Source organism: Protomyctophum parallelum, assembly GCF_964188405.1.
Source record: "Protomyctophum parallelum genome assembly, chromosome: 22".
Taxonomy (NCBI): domain Eukaryota; kingdom Metazoa; phylum Chordata; class Actinopteri; order Myctophiformes; family Myctophidae; genus Protomyctophum; species Protomyctophum parallelum.
Window position 1 is genome coordinate 16,494,637 of NC_139714.1, and position 25,534 is coordinate 16,520,170.

Here is a 25,534-nt window from a genome sequence, read left to right on the forward strand (position 1 = left end):
GGAAATTAAGAGAGGGGGACCAATTGGAAGAGGAGGAAGCCCCCCAATGCCTGGTGGTCGTCGGCTCCAGTATCTTCAGTCTCCAGGGCTGAGATGAGTGAAACCATGTGAAATGAAACCATGTGAAACCCAGCCAAGTGTGAGACCTGCTGGATCTCTCTCTCTCTCTCTCTCTCGTCCCTCCTATTGTATCCGGCAGTGGTGGAAAGTCAAATGTGATTGTAGTATTGCATACTTCATTTTGAGGTGCTTTTACGTTACTTGAGTGTTTCAATACTTTATGCTTTTGACTCCAATACATGTCAGAGAGAAATGTGGTACTTTTTAACTGCAATTATAAAAAAGAACTTTAGTTACAATTGATTATTTATTATAACACATTTCTACAACAGGTCGTTTCGTGGAAGCAATCTGATTGGTTGAAACGGCCTTCTAGCCGTTGGTTAAACCAGCAACGTTCACCACCTAATCAAAACAAACTAGAAAAAGTGCCCTTCCGGGCACAGGTCTCCACCAGGTTATCCACAGATCCGTGCAGTTAGAGGTAAAAACACTTTTTCGGCCAGTTATAGCGCCACCTTGAGGCTGAGTTGAAATTGTTCATGTGGCATTTCGTCCTCGGCCTAGTGGGAATGTGGGTGCACAATTTCACGGAAATCACGCGATGTGTTCATGATTTGCAGCATTTTGTTTGAAACTGAGCACTCCTGTGAACTTTGGAAGCCAATCTTAACCAATCAGGATGGAGTCTGATAAATCTGAAAGACCCGTTTCGTTGAATGGCTCTAGAGAGACTGTGTACCAATTTGCGTGATGTTTGGACAAAATCTGTAGGTGTACTGTGCAAAAACTTGTTTTGCACAAAGCGGCCTCCTGGTGGCGCTATAACAGGCCGTTCTGGAAAGTTTGGGGCAGAGGTTCATGGTTGGCATCCAGGAGTGTGTGTGCAAAATATGGCATCGACCGGGTTAACGGTGGCCGAGATTAGCTGTTCACGGACACACGGACGGACACACACACGGACGGACGGACGGACGGACGGACGGACGGACACGCGGACGGACGGAGTGCAAAACATACTCTCCCCACATGCCTTCGGCCTGGTGGAGACAATAATTCAGCCGCTCTGTTCTCCCAGAGCGCTAGCAAACTCGGTGGCTAGACTAGCTAGTTTCTTGGGACATTTGTGGTCGTAGTGACTACATCTGTCATTAAAAAAGAAATTATGCGATTTTCTTAGTTTTAAGGGTAACTGCAATATTACACTCGAGGGTGTGGTTTAACGTGATTATTGCCACTTCAGTGATGCTTGAGGAACTCAACTTCGTCTCGTTCTTGACCGCATCCCTGTCGTGGCAATAATCATGTTAACCCACACCCTCTCGTGTAATATTGCTTAATTGAACACGGGACATGATGTTATCTTATTTATTCTTCTGTCCTTATTACAAACTATGCAGAATGGAAGAGGGTAATTAATGTCAACAATGTAGGCTTATCAGCAGACATTAGCACTGGCAGCAGAAGTGCATCGTTTGCCCATGAAAACAAAATGTTGTACAGTAGGTTTACAGTAAGCCTTTAGTTTAGTTTATGCAGATTTGTACAGTATGACTCCTCCCCTCCATCTCTGTATACTGGATGGAAAAGAAACTGCCTATGTCAGGCCAGCTGTCCTGTGTGTGTGCGTGCGTGCGTGCGTGCGCATGCGTGCATGTGTGTGTGTGTGTAACCAGAGCACTGGGCCTTTCCGAGGACAGCAGGGGGTTGCCCGGGTCAGAGGTCAACTCATCAGGACAGGCGCAGCTCTTTTACAAGAACTCTTAACATAATTAAAAAGAGCACAGCCCTAGTGTGTTGCACTGCGTGTGTGTGTGTGTGTGTGTGTGTGTGTGTGTGTGTGTGTGTGTGTGTGTGTGTGTGTGTGTGTGTGTGTGTGTGTGTGTGTACAGTAGCCTATATCCAGTCTGCATTGTTCTACATACAGAGTGCTTGTACAAAATTCATTCTTATGTTGTATAATCAATAATCAATTGGGTCAATGAGGGCCCAACCAATGCCAGATGTTTGGGTCCAATGCATGGTGACCCTTTGGTGTGGTTAAGGGCTTTATGGCTCATTAGGTCCACTGGCAGAGCCTGACCAGAGCCCTTTGTGGCGGTTCTGGACAACCGCGTGGTGGAACGCGGGTTCTGGAGCTACGTGGATTACAGACGTACACACGTACAGAGATTTTGATTTACAAGTCCACAAGGCATCGCATCGCAAAACATTGTGAGCTGGTAGATCAGATAAGTACTACAACATATCAAATGGGGCTTAAGTGATGACAACACCAATTATTTGTAATGATGGTATCATATTATTATGACCAGAATTAAATGTGTGCTTTTAACCATTTTGACCTGACGATTCTACAAATGGCTTCTAAATCATGACAGTTTCTGAAAAACCTCATGATTCTATATCAGTGGTACTCTCAATATTTTATGTCAAGGACCCAAAAATTATATGTAATTGACCGCCGATCCCCATCTGAAAATGTTATTCCAGGAACATCTCAGAAGCAAAGATTTGAGTTAAAAAACGTTCGTTCTGAAAGAATATATATTAAAAGATTTACGCCACATTTTCGCGATAAAAAAGCAGATCTACAAGCTCGTAGCGCGGCACTCGTTGCCGCGCTATGAGCTTGTAGATCTGCTATTTTGCAATAGCTAAAGTATAACACAATGCTTTAAAACACCAACAGGGGTTCCCGTCCAGAATGTGCTTAACTCAAAAATGTGTGCTTGACGCAAAGCATAACGTCTTAACGCCTAAAGGAAAGCGTTTACAAGACAGCCGTTTTAATAGATTTCCAGACCAACTCTTTCCACATAAAACTGCTTTTATGTCTTGTCACTACGATTCGAACCCCCGACCGCTACGACAGCGGCCTGGACCTCTGTTTGGTATTTTACTGTAATCTACTGTAATTTATTTACTGTAATCAAAGCTGCATGCTTTTTTTTTACCGTTTTGCTTTTTCATCATCATCATTTCTTCTGCACTGTAATTGTATTCTTACTTTGCTGTTGTATTTTACTTATTATTTTGAATTGTATTCAAATGTCCTTTGCTATTATATTACATCACATTACACATTATAGCGTGAGTATTTTGTACTTCTTTACTCTTTAATCTTAACCCATTTTGGGCGGGGACCCCTTTTGGTGTTAGCATTATGTTATGCTTTAGCTATTGAAAAATAGCAGATCTACAAGCTGACATAAAAACATGGCTTTTTCAGAAAACTGTCAGGATGTAGAAGACATTTATAGAATCTGATCTCAGGCCAAAATGGGACTGAATTACCTGAATTACCTTGCTGTTGAAATGTACTATACAAGTCAACTTGTCTTGCCTTTACTTTCTGACTCACTTGTTTCTAATCTTTCTCTCTCTCTGTTCTTTGTGCTGTCGAGGAATTTGAAAAGTAGAACAGTGGAGGCTAACTCATAATTCATCAGTTCCTGCGCACGGCGTAACCACACAATTGATTCAACTGCATCTCACAATAGCAGTGATGCGTTAGATGAATGTCCTGTCAAACGTAATATTGTTATTCTGTAGAGAGAGACTCCTTCCTCGCTCGTGCGACTCAGTCGTTGCATCTTTGCCAAGTATACACCCACCACAACGTTGCCAGTTTAAACCATTCTGGGCGGGAACCGCTTTTGGTGTTTTAAGCATTATGTTGTACTTTAGCTATTGAAGAATAGCAGATCTACATGCTCATAGTGCGGCACCGAGTGCCGCACTATGAACTTGTAGGTCTGCTATTTTTTTTTAATTAAATTTTTGACGCCAGGCCTAAATGGGTTAATAACCACTCGTTTATTTTCCCCTTCGCCTCCTATTCCACAAAGGGGCTCAGATCTGACATATCTCAACACCCACACGGCCATGATGGGGGGCAGTCAGGTCCAGCCATCGATCCCAACGCTGTGGCGTGCTACATCATCCCAGCAAGCCTCCCAACAAAACCGTCTGCCTCACGCCAGGCCCCCTCCCAATGCCAGCAAAGATGGCACGCCGCCCTCGGGCGCTGAGGCGAACCTGGGGGCTCGAGAACCAATCTGTGTGAGGTGTTCCACTTCAGTGCACTCGTGGCTGCTGTAAACATCTCCGTGTTTTGACACTCGGAAGTGGGTCTACTTACTCTGCAGTCTCTGCAGCACAAGCCACATTCGATATTCTTAATAACGTCAAAACCATCTGGGGAGGAAGCCCTCTTGACAGCCGCCTCCTCCTCCTCCTCCTCCTCCTCACCGGAATACTTTTATATGCCAATACTTTTTTATTGTGCCTCCGCTGTCGCTGTCTCTGCGTAAAACGTTTTGCAGCGCCGCGAGGCCCCGCTTCCAGCCCTTCCGATGCTGCTCCGCTAATGGTAGTAATTTGCGTTTATTGTAATCTGTTCGTATAGCGAAGGGACAGCTGAGGGCCGACGACACCGTTACTGGAAGCAGAGAGAGAGAGAGAGAGAGAGAGAGATGGGGGAGATTGGAGGATGATGGCTTGCCAGTAATTGAAGCGCTTTGTGGAGGCTGGCTAAAAAGAACCGCTATAGCGCTGGAATGAGGCTTCCCATCCTCCTCCTCTTCCTGTTTTTGTTTCTTAAGTAAACATTAAGCTTTCAGCCTGTTTATGCTTCTTCTCTGCTCCCTATAGCTCCTTCCTCCTCTCTGTTCCCTCCTTCATTTCCTTCCTGCTGATCCAATGTTGGGTCCTTCCTGGGTCCTTAATCTACAGTCCACTCAAATGTATTTTGGCATTGACGGCGTCATTATGGCTGATTTTACACTTGGTGGAAAAAAGCCGATATAGAAAGCTCACACAACACGTCACAGCGCCACCAAACATAAAATTACTTCTCTTAGTTCTACCAGTATCGGTTCTCTTCTCCACTAGTCCCCCTCCCTAACATTTTAGTCTCCGTGAAAAAAAAGGTAGTCGACAAACATTATTCGTGTTGATTTTGTCGACTATGACGAAAAATGTTAGTTGACTACCTTTTTTTACTGACAAAAACAAAATATAAGTCATTGTATGATGACTAAAACTATGGCTAAATATACTGACTTTTGAATTTTGTCAACAAATAAAAACTACACTAAAATATTAGGGAGTGACTAGCGGAGAAGAGATCCAATTGTACTAAAAGACAAGTAATTTTATGTTTGTTCGCTGTGCCCAGAAAATAGCAGAACTACAAGCTTACGACACATTGTGAGCTTGTAGATCTGCTATTTTCAGCATGCAACCAAGTGTAAAATCAGGCAGTACGACGCCAGCAAGGCCCGCCAAAATATATCTTTTGTCGACAAAATCAACTGTACATTTAGTCCACTAAAATGTCATGATATTTAGTCAACTAAATCATTTTCAGATGACTAAAACAAAATGTCAAAAACTAAATTAAGTTGCATTCAAAAGACCATGACTAAAACTACGTCAAACTTTGCTGCCAAAATAAACGCTGCATTTGAGCCATAGGTGTGTGAGTGAGCGTTCAGACTTTAATGGTTAGAGCGGCGTGACTACATACAAAGTCAATGCAAAGACGAGAATTGAGCGAACGGGTTTCTGCGGTATTATTGCTCTCAACTGGATTTCCCTAGGGCTCAATAAAGGCCTATCTATACTGTATCTATCAATAAATCAATCAATCAATCAATCCGTATATCAATCTATAGCTTCGTGAAACTGCCACACAAGCTGTGTCTCTCCTGCCGTTACACAAACGTGACCTCACACAGTGACTAATATAGATAGCTGGCCATCCCTCTCACCAACACCTCTTTATGTCCAAGACAATAGACGTCCTCCTGACAGAGCGCTGTATCACCTCGCCACAGGTGTCGGCACACATTGAACCAATTAACCCATTCTGACCTGAGATCAGATTCTAAAAATGTCTTCTACATCCTGACGGTTTTCTGAAAAAGCTATGTTTCTATGTCAGTCGTTCTTCGATTTTTTTATCAAAAATAGCAGACCTACAAGCTTGTAGATCTGCTATTTTTTCAATAGCTAAAGCATAGCATGATGCTAACACCAGAAGGGGTTCCCGCCGAAAATGGGTTAAAGTGGAATGATTGTCACACGACAGGCGGTGACAGGCGTTATCAGTGTGTCTCTGTGAGATTCCAGGAATACTCAAGTTTAACTCATAACATGTCACAATATGACAATATTACTGTACATGCTGTGTGAGCTTGTATACTTTATACCCAGTGGTTTGTGGTGGAGTCAAAACAAACATGCCAAGTGCTTGTCAGGGTTCAAATTGTATTATTTTGGGAGGTCGTGGACTTTTAAGAGGTTTAAGAAGCACTGTACTAAACCAACAGCGGGTGAACCTCACTACTAGAGAATAAAAAAGAACTTCACTTAGTTTAAAACCACATAAGCCCCGCTGTGTCATCAAGAGTAGACAGCCGATCTACTGATCATGACCAACTGCTAGTAGATCCGCTATGATTTTTTTTTTACACCCGAGTGAGCTGTATTATATCCCAGGTGAGGAGCCCCCACCGGGAGGACGTAATGTAGACTATACAGTACTCCTCACCTGCAGGTGAGTCAGTAGGAATACAACTGCAGTGCCCGGGTATGGGAGGAGACCTGAGGCTTTCTTCACCCTCCCAATGACTGATTGTGGGGGTTAGCAGAGATGGAGTACTTGTAGAGAGGCTGGGGAATTGGGAATTGGCTTTACTAAATTGGGACTTGAAGGGGAGAAAATGTTTTTCTTTTGTCTTGAAGGGGCATGCTTTGCACAATAACATTAGTCTTTTCATTATGTCTGCCCCACGATCTCTGTGATTTGGTTTGTTTACCTCAGTCACTGATACTAAATTCTGATATTTTAGTTTTTATTTTGAATCTGTGACCTGATATACCCATATACTGTTAAAAAACGAAAAGAAAAAGATTTTGAAAAGAAAAGGAATACAACTGCAGTGACAACACACAAATGTGTGTTATTGGCAAAACGATTAACGACTAAAATATAGGAGAAAAATAACCCAGGCCCTCTACTCCTCACAATAGACTTGAAAGCACCACAGGGTTTATTTACGGCTTGGCTTGCCCTGTGGCATCTCTGCCGCAACGCTGATGAAGTCATAGTCAATGATGTCAGACTGTGTGGAAATGTGGAAGAATATTATTCCCACAAACAACATTCACAATATTATGAAACATATTTCATTTTTTTTGGGGGGGGGGATTTACACATCCTTGGCCTGGACTGCTTAAAACCACCTCACACATTATACATTTCCAATTATGGAATAAATGATGTCATTTCATTAACCAATTTTGGGTGGGAACCCCTTTTGGTGTTTTAAACATTTTGTTATAATTTAGCTATTGAAAAATTGCAGATCTACAAGCTCATGGCGCGCCACCGAGTGGCGCACTACGAGCTTGTAGGTCTGCTATTTATTTTTTTATCGTGAAAATGTGCCTCAAATTTGGAATATATTTTTTCAGAACGAACGTTTTTAACTCAAATTTTTGCTTCTGGAGGGGGGGTCCCTGGAACAACATATTTTCAGATGGGGGTCGGAGGCCAATTACAGATCATTTTGGGGTCCTTAATTGACATGAAATATTGAGTGATATAGGCCTTTCATAGGTATTTCAGAAAACTGTCAGGATTTAGAAGACATTTTTTTCAGGCCTAAATGGGTTAATAGCCTCCTCTCCACTGCAGACCTAAGTCTGATCTCTGAGTCACAACATTTCACTGTATCTATGTACTTTATGTACTGTACTGTACTGTAGGTCCACATCCCCAGACCATAGCGTATACTCATCTCTTCTGGCTCAAAGCACACACACACACACACACACACACACACACACACACACACACACACACACACACACACACACACACACACACACACACACACACACACACACACACACAGGGAACTAGGCCTGCAGGCCTAAAATGTCCAATTAACCACATGTACCCTAGCATCCCTATTCGGCGCATGTCATATTAAGCGAACATTCGATGGAAATAGGCATTAAGCACTGGGCTAGAAATAGCATTCTGGGGCCTCGGGGGAACCCGTAAACAAAGTAGCTTATATTGTTTAACCCATTTTGTGTTTTAAACATTATGTTATAATTTAGCTATTGAAAAATAGCAGATCTACAAGCTCATAGTGCGCCACCGAGTTGCGCAATACGAGCTTGTAGGTCTGCTATTTTTGAAAAATGGAAGAACGACTGACATAGAAATGTAGCTTTTTCAGAAAACTGTCAGGATGTAGAAGACATTTATAGAATCTGATCTCAGGTCAGAATGGGTTAAGGTTGAATCATTCTATATTCCTACAAGGTCAAATCCTCAGTGTCCATTTGAGAGTGTAGTAGTGTACAGTGAGTGAGTGAGTGAGTGAGTGGGTGGGTGGGTGGGTGAGTGAACCAATTTTAACCAAATGGACCTTCATGGGTCTGATCTTTCCGTTTTAAATTTCACATTCATTGCATTTTAAACAAATAGAAGAATAAACTATTCAATTACATTAAAAACGAATGATCGTTTCCTGTGTGGCAAAAAAGGTTATCACCAGGCGAAAGACATCAAGCTTTGAAAATGTAACGTTGCACAAATGTACATGTGCAGCCAGAGAAGAGACAATATCTGCGTAACTGAGGAAGAAAGAAAAATAGCCATAAAAAGGTAGAAAGCAGATATTATGATGAGTTACAGTATATATTATGACGGAGTTACAGTATCCCCCGAGTGTGTCGTCATTTCGTCAAGTGATGATTTCAACCCTGGCCATAAAATCATAACTCTCCACAGGAAGACATTTGCTGTAGTGTAGACTAGGTACAAAAAGAGGGCTTCTCCAATGAGTAGAACCCTGCATGGACATTGGGTTTAAATACTGTAACCCATTTAGACCCATGATTTGCAGCATTTTGTACAAAACGGGCCAGTCTTAAAAACTTTGGAAGGCAATATTAGACAATCAGTCTAGAATCTGAGAAATCCAACAGAAATCAGTCAGTCAGTCAGTCAGTCAGACAGACAGACAGACAGACAGACAGACGTGAATTAGCTGTATGTTGGATTCATGCTAATGTGATATTTTCAGACATTTACGCTTTGTAAACTTGACCTCTGTACTTGGTCTACAGTTTTTTCCATCTACATACACCAAAAGTCTTAGCCAAAAATAACAGATTTACAAGCTTAGGCTATTTCCTGAATAATGGTGCAAGTGGCTGAAAGTCACAAAGATTTGGCAGCCCCTCTGTAGTAACTCTGAGGACCCCCCCTATGGTCCCCGGACCCCCTGTTGAAGACCCCCTGCTGCCTTAGTGTGTTATTAATGAGTCAACGACACATCCCATCCCTTATACACGAGGAAGCCCCGTTCCAACATACAGATGTGCTTCCTGTGGTTGGCCAGGGCACTCGTCCAACCAGATGTTAGCTATTCCCACGGTTGCCCTAGGCAACGGTGCAATGGAAAAATTCCTGGGAAGTTCCATGTGGCACAAAATCGTGGAGAAGTTGATACTGGGCTGGGATGCTTCCAACACACCCCCACCCCACTACCTCCACCACCTTTCCCTTTAACACAGACATGCATGCACGCACACACACACGTACACGCAAGAGTATACATCCCCCCCCCCCACACACACACACACACACACGTTGGTATTACTATTCTTGTGAGGGGACAGCGATATTTTTACCTTCTTTGGGTAGTAATGTTTGACCCTGAAGCCTAAGTTGTACCGTCGCTGTCGCACACTTAAAATAGCCGTAGTCTACGAGCTCACAATGAGAGGTCCGCTATTTTCTGACCGAGGGACACACACTAGGCTGTACAGTATATACAGTACACAATACACATGAACCTTCTGCAGACTGTTATGAGTGACGGGGAACAACTTCATGCGATGCAGTGCCACGCTAGTCAACCACCACCCGCTGTCCTGTAGGCCAACCTGTCGGACTCAGAACGTATGCACTGCACTGCCCAGACAAGAGGCCAGCCTAAATATAGCCTTGCAGGGTTAAAAGAGGGGAGGAGGGGGACAGACAGAGGGAGAGAGAGAGTAAGAGAGTGAGAGAGTGAGAGAGTGTGAGTGAGAGAGTGAGAGAGTGAGTGAGTGAGTGAGTGAGTGAGTGAGTGAGTGAGTGAGTGAGTGAGTGAGTGAGTGAGTGAGTGAGTGAGTGAGTGAGTGAGTGAGTGAGTGAGTGAGTAGAAAGAAAGAAAGAAAGAAAGAAAGAAAGAAAGAAAGAAAGAAAGAAAGAAAGAAAGAAAGAAAGAAAGAAAGAAAGAAAGAAAGAAAGGCTAGACAAATGAGTGAGTGGGGAGGGTCGGGAGAGGACAGATAAAGAACACTGTGGGCTCTGATGCTCGTGAAGTGCCTTCATTTGCACAAAAATTTACTGCACAAGTATACACCCCCTGGACATGACGCTAGTATGTCACAGGGTCGGGAGAGGGACATACATACAGTACATGGAAAGAGACAGCTTGGAGGGAGACAGCGAGAGACAGAAATAGAGAGATTAACCGATTCTGGACGGGAACCCCTTTTGGTGTTAGCACTATGTTATGCTTTAGCTATTGAAAAATAGCAGATCTACAAGCTCCGAGTGGCGTGCTACGAGCTTGTATCTCTGCTATTTTTGAAAAATCGAAGAACGACTGACATAGAAACATAGCTTTTTCAGAAAACTGTCAGGATGTAGAAGACATTTATAGAATCTGATCTCAGGTCAGAATGGTGTGTGGTGTGAGAACGACACCGATCTGAGAGATGACGATCGACAGCCCAAGTGTGAGGTGAGGCCTTGAGCGTTCTAGCCTCGGGTACGGAGACCCTACGCCTACGGCTGTGCATGCGTGCTCCTGTAACAGATATAGCCCCCCCAGCTGTTCCGTGCGGACTTCATGCCTCCTCAAATATACCTGCTAGTGGTCTCGGCTCCCTCGTGGCTCATGGGACGTGTCAATCACAGCCCAGGAAACCCTAGACCACTTTAAACCCGCCACACCAATACCCTCAGGCCCCACATGCCCACCATGACACCCTTCTCTTGTTTTAACCCTCCACATGCAGGGGTCCTCAATACAGCATGTACGCCAAACACAGGCCAAATGTGTCCGTGAGAAAGACTTGGTCATTCTTATTTTGATCTCAGGCCCAATAATTACTGAATGTCACGTCTCCGGGTTTTCTTCAGAATATATATGACACTTATTTACTACTAACGACACTATATGGCACATGAGGAGTCCACTAGTACCAGAGGTCCTCAAATGTTTTATTTGCGAGGACCCCCTCGACTCAGAGTGTATACAAAATAGAACCAAATGGTCGGGCGATGTCTATGCTAAAGGCAAGCAGCTCAACTTTTGGAGAGGGAGCCCCTCTCATCGGTATCAAATTTGACCCTCCTCATTTAATAACCCCGGTCATTTACGACCGACTTTTATTCATTACAAATCATGTTTATATTTCGTACTACAGGTTTTCTATATTGGCTTTTAAGAAATTTGTTTTAATTACAGTTTTAAATGGCAATGAACATAAAACAGTAAATTAATTAACTGGGAAGGGAAACACATGACGAAACAACTTGAATTTTGTGGAGTAAAGTTTCATACTGATTCTTATGTCACACAGTTGTCACCGACATACACTGTGGTATAGACAATAATAATAATAATAATAATAACTAGAACTGCACTCTGTCGAGTGCATACTTGCTTGTTGCACACTAGTAGGCCATAAATGGCCAACTAGTGCGCAAGCAGAGCGCGCAAGTCCTTTCGACCGCTGTAAATTGTCAAATCTCAGTATCTCTGTGAAGGAACGTTTGAAATGATTAATGTTTAGATGTATAGAGTATATATGTATACATATATAGTATATGCCTATATACTATATATATACTATATATATTTCTTACGTCATCATTTAGAGCTAGTCATACGTATACTATATACATAATCAGTAAAAAATAAAATAGCAAATTGTGCCTGATCTGCTGGGACCAGAGTACGTGGTGTGTATGTGTATGACTAGCTCTAAATGATGACGTAAGAAATATATATAGTATATATATAGTATATAGGCATATACTATATATGTATACATATATACTCTATACTCTATACTGTATAAAGTGTGTAGTTGTAAGTTGATTAGCGGTATACTGTGGTTACTTTGCGCCAAAAACCGTGACAGCTGTTCCGCCATTTGAGGCTTACGCAGAAAAACATCAAATCTGTGCCTGTGTTGCTGGACCAATGATGACGAAATGACCATATTTCTTACGTCATCATTTAGAGCTAGTCATACACATACACACCACGTACTCTGGTCCCAGCAGATCAGGCACAATTTGCTATTTTATTTTTTACTGATTATGTATATAGTATACGTATGACTAGCTCTAAATGATGACGTAAGAAATATATATAGTATATATATAGTATATAGGCATATACTATATATGTATACATATATACTCTATACTCTATACTGTATAAAGTGTGTAGTTGTAAGTTGATTAGCGGTATACTGTGGTTACTTTGCGCCAAAAACCGTGACAGCTGTTCCGCCATTTGAGGCTTACGCAGAAAAACATCAAATCTGTGCCTGTGTTGCTGGACCAATGATGACGAAATGACCATATTTCTTACGTCATCATTTAGAGCTAGTCATACACATACACACCACGTACTCTGGTCCCAGCAGATCAGTCACAATTTGCTATTTTATTTTTTACTGATTATGTATATAGTATACGTATGACTAGCTCTAAATGATGACGTAAGAAATATGGTCATTTCATCATCATTGGTCCAGCAACACAGGCACAGATTTGATGTTTTTCTGCGTAAGCCTCGAATGGCGGAACAGCTGTCACGACGAAGGAGACCGGGCGAAAATATTACTTGCGCGCTCTGCTTGTGCAAGTAATAATAATAATAATAATACACTACTAGTGCTATATACTCAGTGGCCTTGTGGTTAGAGTGTCCGCCCTGAGACTGGGAGGTCGGGGTTCGATCCCCGCCCGGGTCATACCAAAGACTCTAAAAATGGGACCCAGTGCCTCCCTGCTTGGCACTCAGCATCAAGGGTTGGATTGGGGGGTAAGTCCCTGCGACATACTAGCGTCATGTCCAGGGGGTGCCCCTATGGGCCTCATGGCTACAGAAACAGGAGATAGGTTGCTGCCCCTATGGGCCTCATGGCTACAGAAACAGGAGATAGGCTCCTGTCCTATGGGCCTCATGGCTACAGAAACAGGAGATAGGCTCCTGCCCCTATGGGCCTCATGGCTACAGAAACAGGAGATAGGTTCCTGCCCATATGGGCCTCATGGCTACAGAAACAGGAGATAGGCTCCTGCCCCCTATGGGCCTCATGCCTACAGAAACAGGAGATAGGCTCCTGCCCCTATGGGCCTCATGGCTACAGAAACAGGAGATAGGCTCCTGCCCCTATGGGCCTCATGGCTACAGAAACAGGAGATAGGCTCCTGCCCCCTATGGGCCTCATGGCTACAGAAACAGGAGATAGGCTCCTGCCCCTATGGGCCTCATGGCTACAGAAACAGGAGATAGGCTCCTGCCCCCTATGGGCCTCATGGCTCGGCATCGGCAAGGCTACTTACTTTAGTGCTATATACTGTAAATATACTGTGATATTGGTGTGCATATCTACGCCACTCTGCCTCATGCCTAACGTAGCCTACATGCTTCACAGCATACCCACAACATCTTACGGTATATAGCACTCCCTCTCGTGTATTATTGCTTAATTAATGTCCTCTTCCCTTTAGCGAGGACCCAGAATAACGCCTCTCTCCGGTCCCCGGCTCCCTCCATGTACACACGGAGTGCATCGGCCTCATACGTTATGAACACAGATTGCCACAGACATGTCTTGAGAGCAGAGCCCCTTTTAGCTGGTTGAGCATGAAATCTGGTTAGCCTTAACGTAAAAAAAACAGCAAAGTAAGTGAGGCAAACGGAAAGGAGGGTGACAGAAACTCGAAAACTGTGCACATCAGAGAGAGAGAGAGAGAGAGAGAGAGAGAGAGAGAGAGAGAGAGAGAGAGAGAGAGAGAGAGGCTAAGGCGAAAGCCAAAAAACAAGCATATTGTCAAGTCGGTAAATTTGGAATTTGGATCACAGGGTTTTTTTAGGCCTCATGCTGAGGAGTTAGTTGGCAAATGGTGACAGAGACTTCAACATCTCTCTTGTGTTCCAGTTGTCAAGATCAAAGAGTGTCATTGTCATTGCTGATATAGCAGCCTGAGCCTAGCAGGGCATTATAAGAAATTATTGATGTCAATTCTATAAACACATACTGTCAGTGGTAGACAATGTACTACTTAAGTAAAAGTATCAACACTGCAATGTAGTACAAGGTGTCATGCAAAAATAGCCAAAATGTAGAAAATCTGCAACGGCATTTCTTGTGATCTATAGCACTTCACAAAGTCATTAGACTCCATAGCCATGCACTGTGGCTGCCATTGGGATCTCTGGGAAGGGAATTAAGCAATCGGTGACATTTTGAATGTCAGATTTCAGGATGTTTATCGGTCTGAGAGAGAGAGAGAGAGAGAGACACACCGAGTTGGACATGGACAAGATGGGACAGGTGATGAACACGAGAGAGAGAGATGCGCTCGCTGAGTGAGGAGGATGTTGTGAGAGGAGGAGGAAGAGGAGAGGAGGAGGAGAGACGTGTTACTGAAAGACGGAAGGAAGAGTGGGCAGAATATCTGACACAAAGAGACACTACGGTCATGTGAAGGTCAACTTACAGGTGGAAGGTGGTAGAGAGAGAGAGAGAGAGAGAGAGAGAGAGACATACAGAGAGAGACAGAGAGAGAGAGGACACTTCAAAATGTTGTAACTTGTAGGAGAACAGTTTATAACCCATTTTTGACCTGAGATCAGATTCTAAAAATGTCTTCTACATCCTGACAGTTTTCTGAAAAAGATATGTTTCTATGTCAGTCATTCTTCGATACAAAAAGAAATAGCAGACCTACAAGCTCGTAGCGCGCCACTCGGTGGCGCGCTATGAGCTTGTAGATCTGCTATTTTTCAATAGCTAAAGCATAACGTAATGCTATACCACCAAAAGGGGTTCCCACCCAAAATGGGTCCGTTTTGGCAGCCCAATACATGTGGAGTTGTCGTCAACTGAGGGACAGCCAGCGTGGATAGAAGAACCAAGCCATTCATTCATATTCATATGCATTATTGTTAGGATGTCTGTTATTCACTTTGTTGTCCCTTTAATGGACACCCAATGTTATATGATTCATTTTATGCTATGCTTTGGAAGCTCAGTGGCCTTGTGGTTAGAGTGTCCGCCCTGAGACTGGGAGGTCGGGGGTTCGATCCCCGGCCGGGTCACATACCAAAGACTCTAAAAAAAAATGGGACCCAGTGCCTCCCTGCTTGACACTCCGCATCAATACTAGTGTCATGTCCAGGGGGTGTGTACTTTTGCATCAAAGCTGCCTCACGCTACAGAAACAGGAGATAGGCTCCATGGCTCGACCGGGCCTCATGACATCATCTGGCATGATAAAATATGTCCGATTTAGTAAGCCTTGCTTGAGAGCCACTCAAGCAAGGCTTACTAAATCGGACATATTTTATCATGCCAATAAAGAATTTTGAGAGAGAGAGAGGGGGGGGGGGTAAGATAGAGAGAGAAGGGGGTCAATAGAGAGAGTAGGAATAGATTAAAAGAGGCATGAAGGGCCTGGGCCGTGGTTCAGCGGTCCAGGCACCTTGGCTCATGGTAATCCAAGTCTGGCAGTGTGTGACGCGGGTTCGACTCCCGATCCCGACGGCCTTTACTGCATGTCTTCCCCCCCCCCCCCCCCCCTCCATAAAATATATAAAATAAAGGCCACAAAAAAACACATTTAAAAAAGGAGGCATGAAGTTGCATGGGTAAGGTATTGGCCACCGCTTCCCAAACACAGGGTAGGGATGTGTGTGTGTCGCGGACACATTTGTACGAGCAAATATTCCTTAATTTCTTTGTTTCCTAATTTCTTTTTTTAATTGTTTAAAAAAAAAAAAAAAGGAAAAGAATAAACAATTCATGTATTTAAAAAAAACGTAATGAGTTGTTTTTTTTAAATAATTTGTTAAATTAAATAGTTAATAAAAGGCATTTTTTTAAATCTAAGAAATTCCATTAATTAGGAAACAAATGTTTAATACAGTGAATAGCCGATCAAAAATGTAAAGCTAAAAATCGTGAAAATATTTATTTCAGAAAACTGGAGGATTTAGAAGATTATTTTAAAATTTCGAGGAAAGGCCTAAATGGGTTATTATTATTATTAATCCCAGCTAAAGCAGTTTCATAGAGAGAATGTCTTGACAAATCAAAACAAATTCTGGACCCCCCCCCCCCCCCCCCCCCCTTCCCGTCCCTCCCCCCCTCCCCCAGCAAAGTCTGGCTTTCCTCATAAAGGTCCAAGCTTCCGAAATACAGTAGCAAGCCAAGACCATATTTATTCACACTGTAGAATTATGGCATCTGGAGGAAACCTCTCTCTGCCATCACTAAAAAAAAACGGAAAAAAAAACGTAGAAGAATTAGCACATGTACAAGATCAAAGTGAGGTTGTATAGATCATCTATTTTTGTACCCCTGTGGGGTACACAACAGCTTGTTATTCTTGCCACATTCTGAGAGTCCCCCCTAGCCCATTTTGGGCGGAAAGCCGGAAACCCCTTTTGGTGTTAGCATTATGTTATGCTTTAGCTATTGAAAAATAGCAGATCTGCTATTTTTTAAAACATCGAAGAACGACTGACATAGAAACATAGCTTTTTCAGAAAACTGTCAGGATGCAGAAGACATTTTTAGAATCTGATCTCAGGTCAAAATGGGCTGATGCCCGGTGCCGAAAAGGAGAATCTCCAAATCAAAACATGTGGGTCTTTCAGGGCCAAACTTCTCAGTATGAATCACATGTCGCCCATCTTTGGATCAATCCACTTAGTGTCTATGAAATATATGGGCGAGGGAAGGGGGCACTCTGCAAGTCTGACATCATAGGCTGCACGGAGCCATTAGGCTGAGTGGTGGCCATGTGCCTCCCCCCCCCCCCCCCTAAAAGTGTCTTCTACATCCTGACAGTTTACCATTCTGACCTGAGATCAGTTTCTAAAAGTGTCTTCTACATCCTGACAGTTTTCTGAAAAAGCTATGTTTCTATGTCAGTCGTTCTTCGACTTAAAAAAAAATAGCAGACCTACAAGCTCGTAGTGCTCCACTCGGTGGCGCGCTATGAGCTTGTAGATCTGCTATTCTTCAATATCTAAAGCATAGCATAATGCTAACACCAAAAAGGGTTCCCGCCGCAAAATGGGTTAGACTAGGATCAGAACCTGTTGGGTAGATGTGTGAGGTATATAGAACTAAATTAAACGTTCCACAACCTGTTGGGTAGATGTGTGAGGTATATAGAGCTAAATTAAACGTTCCACAACCTGTTGGGTAGATGTGTGAGGTATATAGAGCTAAATTAAACGCTCCACAACCTGTTGGGTAGATGTGTGAGGTATATAGAACTAAATTAAACGTTCCACAACCTGTTGGGTAGATGTGTGAGGTATATAGAACTAAATTAAACGCTCCACAACCTGTTGGGTATAGATGTGTGAGGTATATAGAACTAAATTAAACGCTCCACAACCTGTTGGGTAGATGTGTGACGTATATAGAGCTAAATTAAACGCTCCACAACCTGTTGGGTAGATGTGTGAGGTATATAGAACTAAATTAAACGCTCCACAACCTGTTGGGTAGATGTGTGAGGTATATATATATAGAACTAAATTAAACGCTCCACAACCTGTTGGGTAGATGTGAGGTATATATATATAGAACTAAATTAAACGCTCCATATAAACAGGGTCATTTAGACTATAGGATCAGAACCTGTTGGTTAGATGTGTGAGGTATATAGAGCTAAATTAAACGTTCCACAACCTGTTGGTTAGATGTGTGAGGTATATAGAGCTAAATTAAACGTTCCACAACCTGTTGGGTAGATGTGTGACGTATATAGAGCTAAATTAAACGCTCCACAACCTGTTGGGTAGATGTGTGAGGTATATATACTGTATAGAACTAAATTAAACGCTCCATATAAACAGGGTCATTTAGACTATAGGATCAGAACCTGTTGGTTAGATTCGTGAGGCATATAGAGCTAAATTAAACGTTCCACATAAACACAAAGCTATCCACGTTTTTCCCCGCCAAAGGTACTGGGGCTCCTTGTGTGTGCTATGCGTCTTTCAGGCCATGTCTGCTTATTATAAGCAACTTTTGACTTGTTTTTTCTGTAAAGTCACTTGCAGATAAATTATTGGTAGATGCTGGTTGATGTTATTTTTGGGGCTTGATTCTAAAGTGTACAGTAGTTGCTTATTGCTTCCACATTTCTTCACATCAAGGAACCCCAGATTAATAGGGTTAATGTAATTGTCCACAGACATCCATCTGAACATATTGTGCCTTTTTTAATGTTTTTAAAAATATTCAAAATATTTCGATTTATTCTCCATGTGTATAACGGATGTACAACCTCACAATGTGTCGTTGTGAGCTTGTAGATCAGCGATTTTCATTTGTGCTTGTTTTCATAGACCTGGCCACAAAACTGGCAACACAGCAAGAGTGTTGCAAATTTATGCACACACACACGCAATGCACTATGGGCTGTAAGAAAAACGTGAATAGTAGCCTGGGCACCATTTCATTTAGGGTATATGATCCTGTCGGGAGCGGATGATATCGTTACGTCATGTTGTAGTATTGTTTTGTAGTCGACAGGCAGGAACAACAGGCGGCGGCAACTTCCTTTTCCCTCAAACCGATTTTTCTCAATAAAAGCCACAGGCTACGAGAGCTTTTATTGAGAGGGAAAAGGAAGTTGCCGCCACCTGTTGTTCCTGCCTGTCGACTACAAAACAATACTACAACATGACGTAACGATATCAACCTGATGACTACAAAACAATACTACAACATGACGTAACGATATCATCCTGATGACTACAAAACAATACTACAACATGACGTAACGATATCATCCTGATGACTACAAAACAATACTACAACATGACGTAACGATATCATCCTGATGACTACAAAACAATACTACAACATGACGTAACGATATCATCCTGATGACTACAAAACAATACTACAACATGACGTAACGATATCATCCACTCCAGACAGGATCATGTAGACTTTTGAAACAGAGACCAGGCTTTCCTCCGAGGCGGTGGAAAGCCTGGTTAGGCCAGGTTACGTGAATAGGCATCCGTTTAGTTCAGGAGACTCAACTGTGGCCTCTGCGTGTGTCACATGATCCGTTGGCTGCTAGAACATCTACAGGGTATTTTAGGATCTACCCAACAACTCTATTCTGGTGGAACATTCACCCAAAAGTGCTGGTCATCTTGTGAGCCTCTGGCGATTGGCAGACATGTTTTAAATGATGAATATCAACTGTTGCCCTCCATGAGGCAGTTTAGAGTCCCTACATTAAAGAAAATGTAGGGTGCAACTCCCCCCCCCTCCTCTCTCTCTCTCTCTCTCTCTCTCTCTCTCTCTCTCTCATTAGCAGGCAACAGTGCAGCACGTGCAGCACTAGCTCTCTCTCCGTTTCTGGCACAACAGCGCCCCTACTGGTAACTAATAGTCATATGCTGGTGCTCATTAACGACACATGAACCAACAGGACATTGCTGTTCCTTGGAGTGGTTGCACCACTCAAAAACCAGACTAAAGAACTCGTTTGTACATCAGTCTGTCTTTGCTTCTAAACCAAAATCGTTAAAGCAGTGCATATGTTCTCGTTCCTGATTGTTTTCTGTGATATTTCTGTGTTTTCTGTAATGTCTGGAAGGAGGTATAGGGCCCGCACACCTTTCTTTTGGTAAAGAATAACTTTATTGAATCGTAATGTCTATACCATTTTGTATTGTATATGTCTATGTCTTGTCTGTTTCTTGAATGGTGACGTCATGGACGCAAAACTAATTTCAGTGCAATCAGTTGTATCGTATAATAATAGTATCGTATGTTGTGTAGAGGGGAATAAATCACACTTGCGTGAAGTGAAGTGAGGGGCGCTCTTAGGATCATCATACATCAGGGCTATTCAACTGGCGGCCCGCGGGCCAAATGCGGCCCGCGGAGCGCCCCCTAGTGGCCCTTGGAATAGTAATTAAAAAAAAAAAAAAAAAAAAAAAAAATCTTTTTTTTTATGAGAGAAAGTTACAGGTATGATGTGCGCGATATATAAAGTGCTAGATTATCATAATGACAGTAATCAGCCATAGTTGTTTCTAGGGGTGGGGGGCGAGGGGGGAAGCCCCACCCCATGGGGCCCGCGACCCGCAATTTTATTTGCGCGCGCATGAGACTGGACCATGGTCTTATTCAAAACTTATTTATTATTACTTATTATTTGTGGACCTTCAGCATTTCTAGTTGAGGACCCCTGGCCTACATAGATCTTTGTGTTTGAACACAAAATGCATTTGTAGAATCCCAAAGAATCCGCGCTTCGCGCGCACGCTTGCGGCCCTCCACACACAATCATTCTACAGTTGTGGCCCCCAACCTAATCTAGTTGAATACCCCTGTCATACATCATCACATTCTGGCCAATCACAATTGGCGTCCTCACTTTTCTGTCCTCAATACGTACATTGCTCAGCCAATCAAATCATCGCTATATGAATGAGGTGCTCAGCCAATCAAATCATCGCTATGAATGGGGTACACACACAGACACACAAAGCCGGGCATATGAGGGGGGGGGCTATAGGACAGATATAAACTCCTGGGAGTAAGTAGCCTTGCCGAGTCATGGGGCCCATAGGGCAGGAGCCTATGTCCTGTTTCTGTAGCCATGAGGCCCATAGGGCAGGAGCCTATGTCCTGTTTCTGTAGCGATGAGGCCCATAGGGCAGGAGCCTATCTCCTGTTTCTGTAGCCATGAGGCCCATAGGGCAGGAGCCTATCTCCTGTTTCTGTAGCCATGAGGCCCATAGGGCAGGAGCCTATCTCCTGTTTCTGTAGCCATGAGGCCCATAGGGGCAGGAGCCTATCTCCTGTTTCTGTAGCCATGAGGCCCATAGGGCAGGAGCCTATGTCCTGTTTCTGTAGCCAACTAGCCATGAGGCCCATAGGGGCAGGAGCCTATCTCCTGTTTCTGTAGCTATGAGGCCCATAGGGGCAGGAGCCTATCTCCTGTTTCTGTAGCTATGAGGCCCATAGGGGCAGGAGCCTATCTCCTGTTTCTGTAGCCATGAGGCCCATAGGGCAGGAGCCTATCTCCTGTTTCTGTAGCTATGAGGCCCATAGGGGCAGGAGCCTATCTCCTGTTTCTGTAGCCATGAGGCCCATAGGGGCAGGAGCCTATCTCCTCTTTCTGTAGCCATGAGGCCCATAGGGGCAGGAGCCTATCTCCTGTTTCTGTAGCCATGAGGCCCATAGGGGCAGGAGCCTATCTCCTGTTTCTGTAGCGTGAGGCAGCTTGATGTACAAGTACACCCCCTGGACATGACGCTAGTATGTCGCAGGGATTTACCCCCCAATCCAACCCTTGATGCTGAGTGTCATGCATTGGGTCCCATTTTTACAGTCTTTGGTATGGCCCGGCCGGGGATCGAACCCCAACCTCCCAGTCTCAGGGCGGACACTCTAACCACAAGGCCACTGAGCTGGTACAGACTCCTGGGAGAAGCCGGTCAAAGAGGTACAGTAGCCTATACTGTATTATATAATGTACAGTATATACTGAGTTTCGTGGTTCTCCAGGGGATGGAAATAACATGCAGAGCACATACAGATTATGATGGAAATGAAACCTCTTCTACTTCATCATGCAAGTTCACAAGATGACGTATAAGTCATCCCAGGCCCGAGGCTGACTGATGAACCAGCAACGGTGTTTTCAGGTCAAAGCTAGTGGCAAGGTCGGAAACACCCTGCAACTGTATATATTACCCCCATACAGGAGCTGTTCTTATGTGTGTACTATACACTGACTGTACAGTGGTATATTCCTTTCTTTTAAAAAATCTTTTAATTCTGTTTTTTTTTAAGCAGAAGCCCAGGGGCAAGTACGAATGTCATTAAAACCCATTTAGGCCTGACGTCGAAATTAAAAAAATGTCTTCTAAATCCTGACAGTTTTCTGAAAAACCTCATGTTTCTGTATCAGTGGTGCTCAAAGGACCCCAAAAATTCTGTAATTGGCCGCCGACCCCCATCTGAAAATACAGTATGTCCGTCCCCCCCAGAAGCAAAGATTTGAGTTAAAATGTTCACTCTGTAACAATATATTATATTCAAAGATTTGAGGCACATTTTCACAATTTTTTCAAAAATAGCAGACCTACAAGCTCGTAGCGCGCCACTCGGTGGCGCGCTATGAGCTTGTAGATCTGCTATTTTCAATAGCTAAATTATAACATCATGTTTAAAACACCAAAAGGGGTTCCCGCCCCCAGGATGGGTTAAGTCACAGGCTCTTAGAAAAAACAAACCTCATCATAATCACATATGAGTGAGTTCAGTGGTCAAGCGCAGTCAGCTACATATAAAACACCAGGTCAGACCGCCCCTCACGACTAAAATACATGTATTATAATATAATACAAAACTATAGGCCTGTATAGGCTGTAAGCACAACAACCAATTTATACCATAATTAACATGAGCCTGAACTGTATTCACACAGCATTCACGTCACAACCCTGCTCTCAAACCATTAACATGAGCCAACTGTATTCACACAGCATTCACGTCACAAGTAACCCCGCTCTCAAACCAAACCACACCATGCTACTTAATTCTATAATTAGGCCTTGGTTCTCACAGACCCCTGACCCCGCGGGGGTCCTTGGGGAGAGTTCCAGCCCACAGGGGGTCCCCAGTGACACCATACAGTATACATTTACAAGTAAATACAATCAGTGGATGGATGTATACGAATGGCTATGTTGGTGAATTTGAGTCTTTGTCTCTCTTCTACTGCAATGGTTTTCAAAGAGTGACCATGCGGGGACTGCCTCAACACCCATTACATGTTTTTGCTATTCAAAAATAGCCAATCTATAAACTTGTTTTGCGATTAGGTCCTTGTCGACAATATTGACACATTTTCTGTTAAATGTGGTCCCTACTTGCACAACACCTTTTCAAACGGTTAGCTGCAGCCTGCAGCCATAAGAACTGCTCTACTGTACCGTCAGTAAGTATAGCTAGACATGGGATTCTGGATTATAATCTATCAGTATAAAATAAATAATCATCTCGGATTGGTGTCCCAGAAAATATAATGTATGAAAATTGATGAAATGTTGTAGAAAAAGCACCTATAAATGGGATAGTTCTGGGAAAACAGCTAGTTTGTGAGACCGTAAACGTACAGTCTTCCTTCCTGGAAGCATTCAGAGTATAGTCACACACAGCTGTTGGTTGTCAACACATGTTCGCACGCGCACGCGCGCACACACACACACAAGCACACGCGCGCGCGCACACACACACACACACGTTCTTAAAACTACGGTAGGCTATTTAACCAAAGAAGTCACAACTGAACTTAAGTAATCGCCACGGCATGAAATGAAAATGCACTCCTGGTTTTAGAAAATGATACGCTTCTCAGGACAATATACTAGAAATCTGAGTTAATTTTCAGCGATACATTTCAGCGAGTTACGTAATAATTTATGGAAACACCACTGATCGATCGCCAGCTGTCACTTCAGTTCATTAGGAGACCTGGCAATGACATATTGTCACAATAAAATATTAATTCCGTGTCTTTTTTCCCCTCTTTTTTTAAATAAACCTAAATACTTAATATTTCGACTATAGGCTATATAAATGCAAACACATTTGCATGTGTTGGGGGTGCGCAACAATGACTTTTAAGTCGCCTTTAGCCGATTGATAAGATTACAGCAAGATGTCATGTTACTGTTAGTTAATTAAGCTGAATAATAAAATGAATGCTCTTCATAGGCTACTAGGCTATACTCACATGAGCGCTGACGGAAAATGTCCTGTTGAGCCGGACGAAATAGACAGCAGTAAAAGTAGACTGGTGGAGAAAGTGTATGTATCCATGGTTTCGCGTTGTTATATTCCAAATTTCCAATTGGCCCCTTAAAAAAAAAGTCTAAAACATCCAGAATGAGAAGATGCGTCTGGGGGGGGGGGGGGAACAACAGTCCAGAAATTAACGATCCACCCTGAACGGTCTCAGTTCGTATAGAGAGGCTACAACAACCACAGCGCCATCGGTGCGACTTTCCAAAACAAATCTGGGGCTGGTTCGGAATCTTCGGATCCCACCCAGCGAGTTGAGGAGAGCGTTGTCTGGGAGGAGGAGGAGGAGGAGGTTTGTCAGATCTCAAGCTGCGATACAAACCATAAAAAAACAGGAGAAAGGAAAAGGCAGACAGATGCACGGTGTCGGGGGAGAGAAGAGAAGGGGAGGAGGGCGCGTCTGTCTCAGATCTCCCCACCTCGCCGTGAGAGAGCCGGAGTGTCTGTCCTCCTAAAGCAGCAGATCAGTTTCCGAGCCCCCTGCTGTCCTCTCCTCTCCACCCACCCGATAATTACGCACGGTTCTCTCCATGTATGGGCTCTCCTCTTCTCGATGTCTCTCACGCAACACCACCGGGGCCAGGCAAAGCAAAGCACCGTCCACGGTGACGGCCACCGCCTGGCGACCACTCAACAACAACAGCCCCACACTACTGTCCACGACATGCCGGTGTCCCGGTGGGCTGAGCCGGGGCTCCTATTAGTATAGTTTCCTGCTCCGATCCTTATTGTCAAACTGGAGTCTGACAAACGAAGCTTTTCGTAGTTTCTCTTGTGTAGATCCGTGCTGTATTGTACAGGGCAGGCCACCGTTGTTGCTGTTGTAGCCGTGCGTAACGAGCAACGATGGAGCGGACCGCGTGCACCGTGCAATGCATGTCCAAACTCCAAAAGCAGTGGTTTTCAAAGTGGGGTTCCGCGGGACCCACGGGGGTCCTTGAGAGGGTTCCAGGGGGGCCCAGGCCCCCCATCCCAAATTAATATAGTTTTTAACTATAGCTTAATTCAGTTGACTTAGTTGTTGTAATTCATTAATATTATAGGTCGTATTTGTCGTAACGATTCTGTTTCAATATGCAATAATGACAATGCAGAAGCATACAACAATGCATAACATCATTTATACCATGAGATGAGTGTCTATATACAGACTCATTTGTAATGAAGGCCCATATAGCCCAATGGAATGACGTGGGAAAAATCATGGACAAGTCGAGTGAGCTCAAATGTGTCCACACTGTCCATGTTTGCAAGGTCTCCATAGGTCTTAAGG

The 25,534-nt window shown here is 43.5% G+C and overlaps 1 protein-coding gene across 1 annotated transcript in view; it reads right to left on the reverse strand.

Moving 5' to 3' along the window:
• The window catches only part of cacna2d1a (calcium channel, voltage-dependent, alpha 2/delta subunit 1a), a gene marked incomplete at its 3' end in the record, with an annotated part of 155,204 nt that extends 130,248 nt beyond the window's left edge, over positions 1-24,956 (reverse strand). The window contains 1 exon segment of the mRNA XM_083794557.1: positions 24,194-24,956. Coding sequence (XP_083650683.1) covers positions 24,194-24,279 — 86 coding nt within the window. The 5' untranslated portion in view covers positions 24,280-24,956.
• Positions 24,957-25,534: the final 578 nt, after the last annotated feature.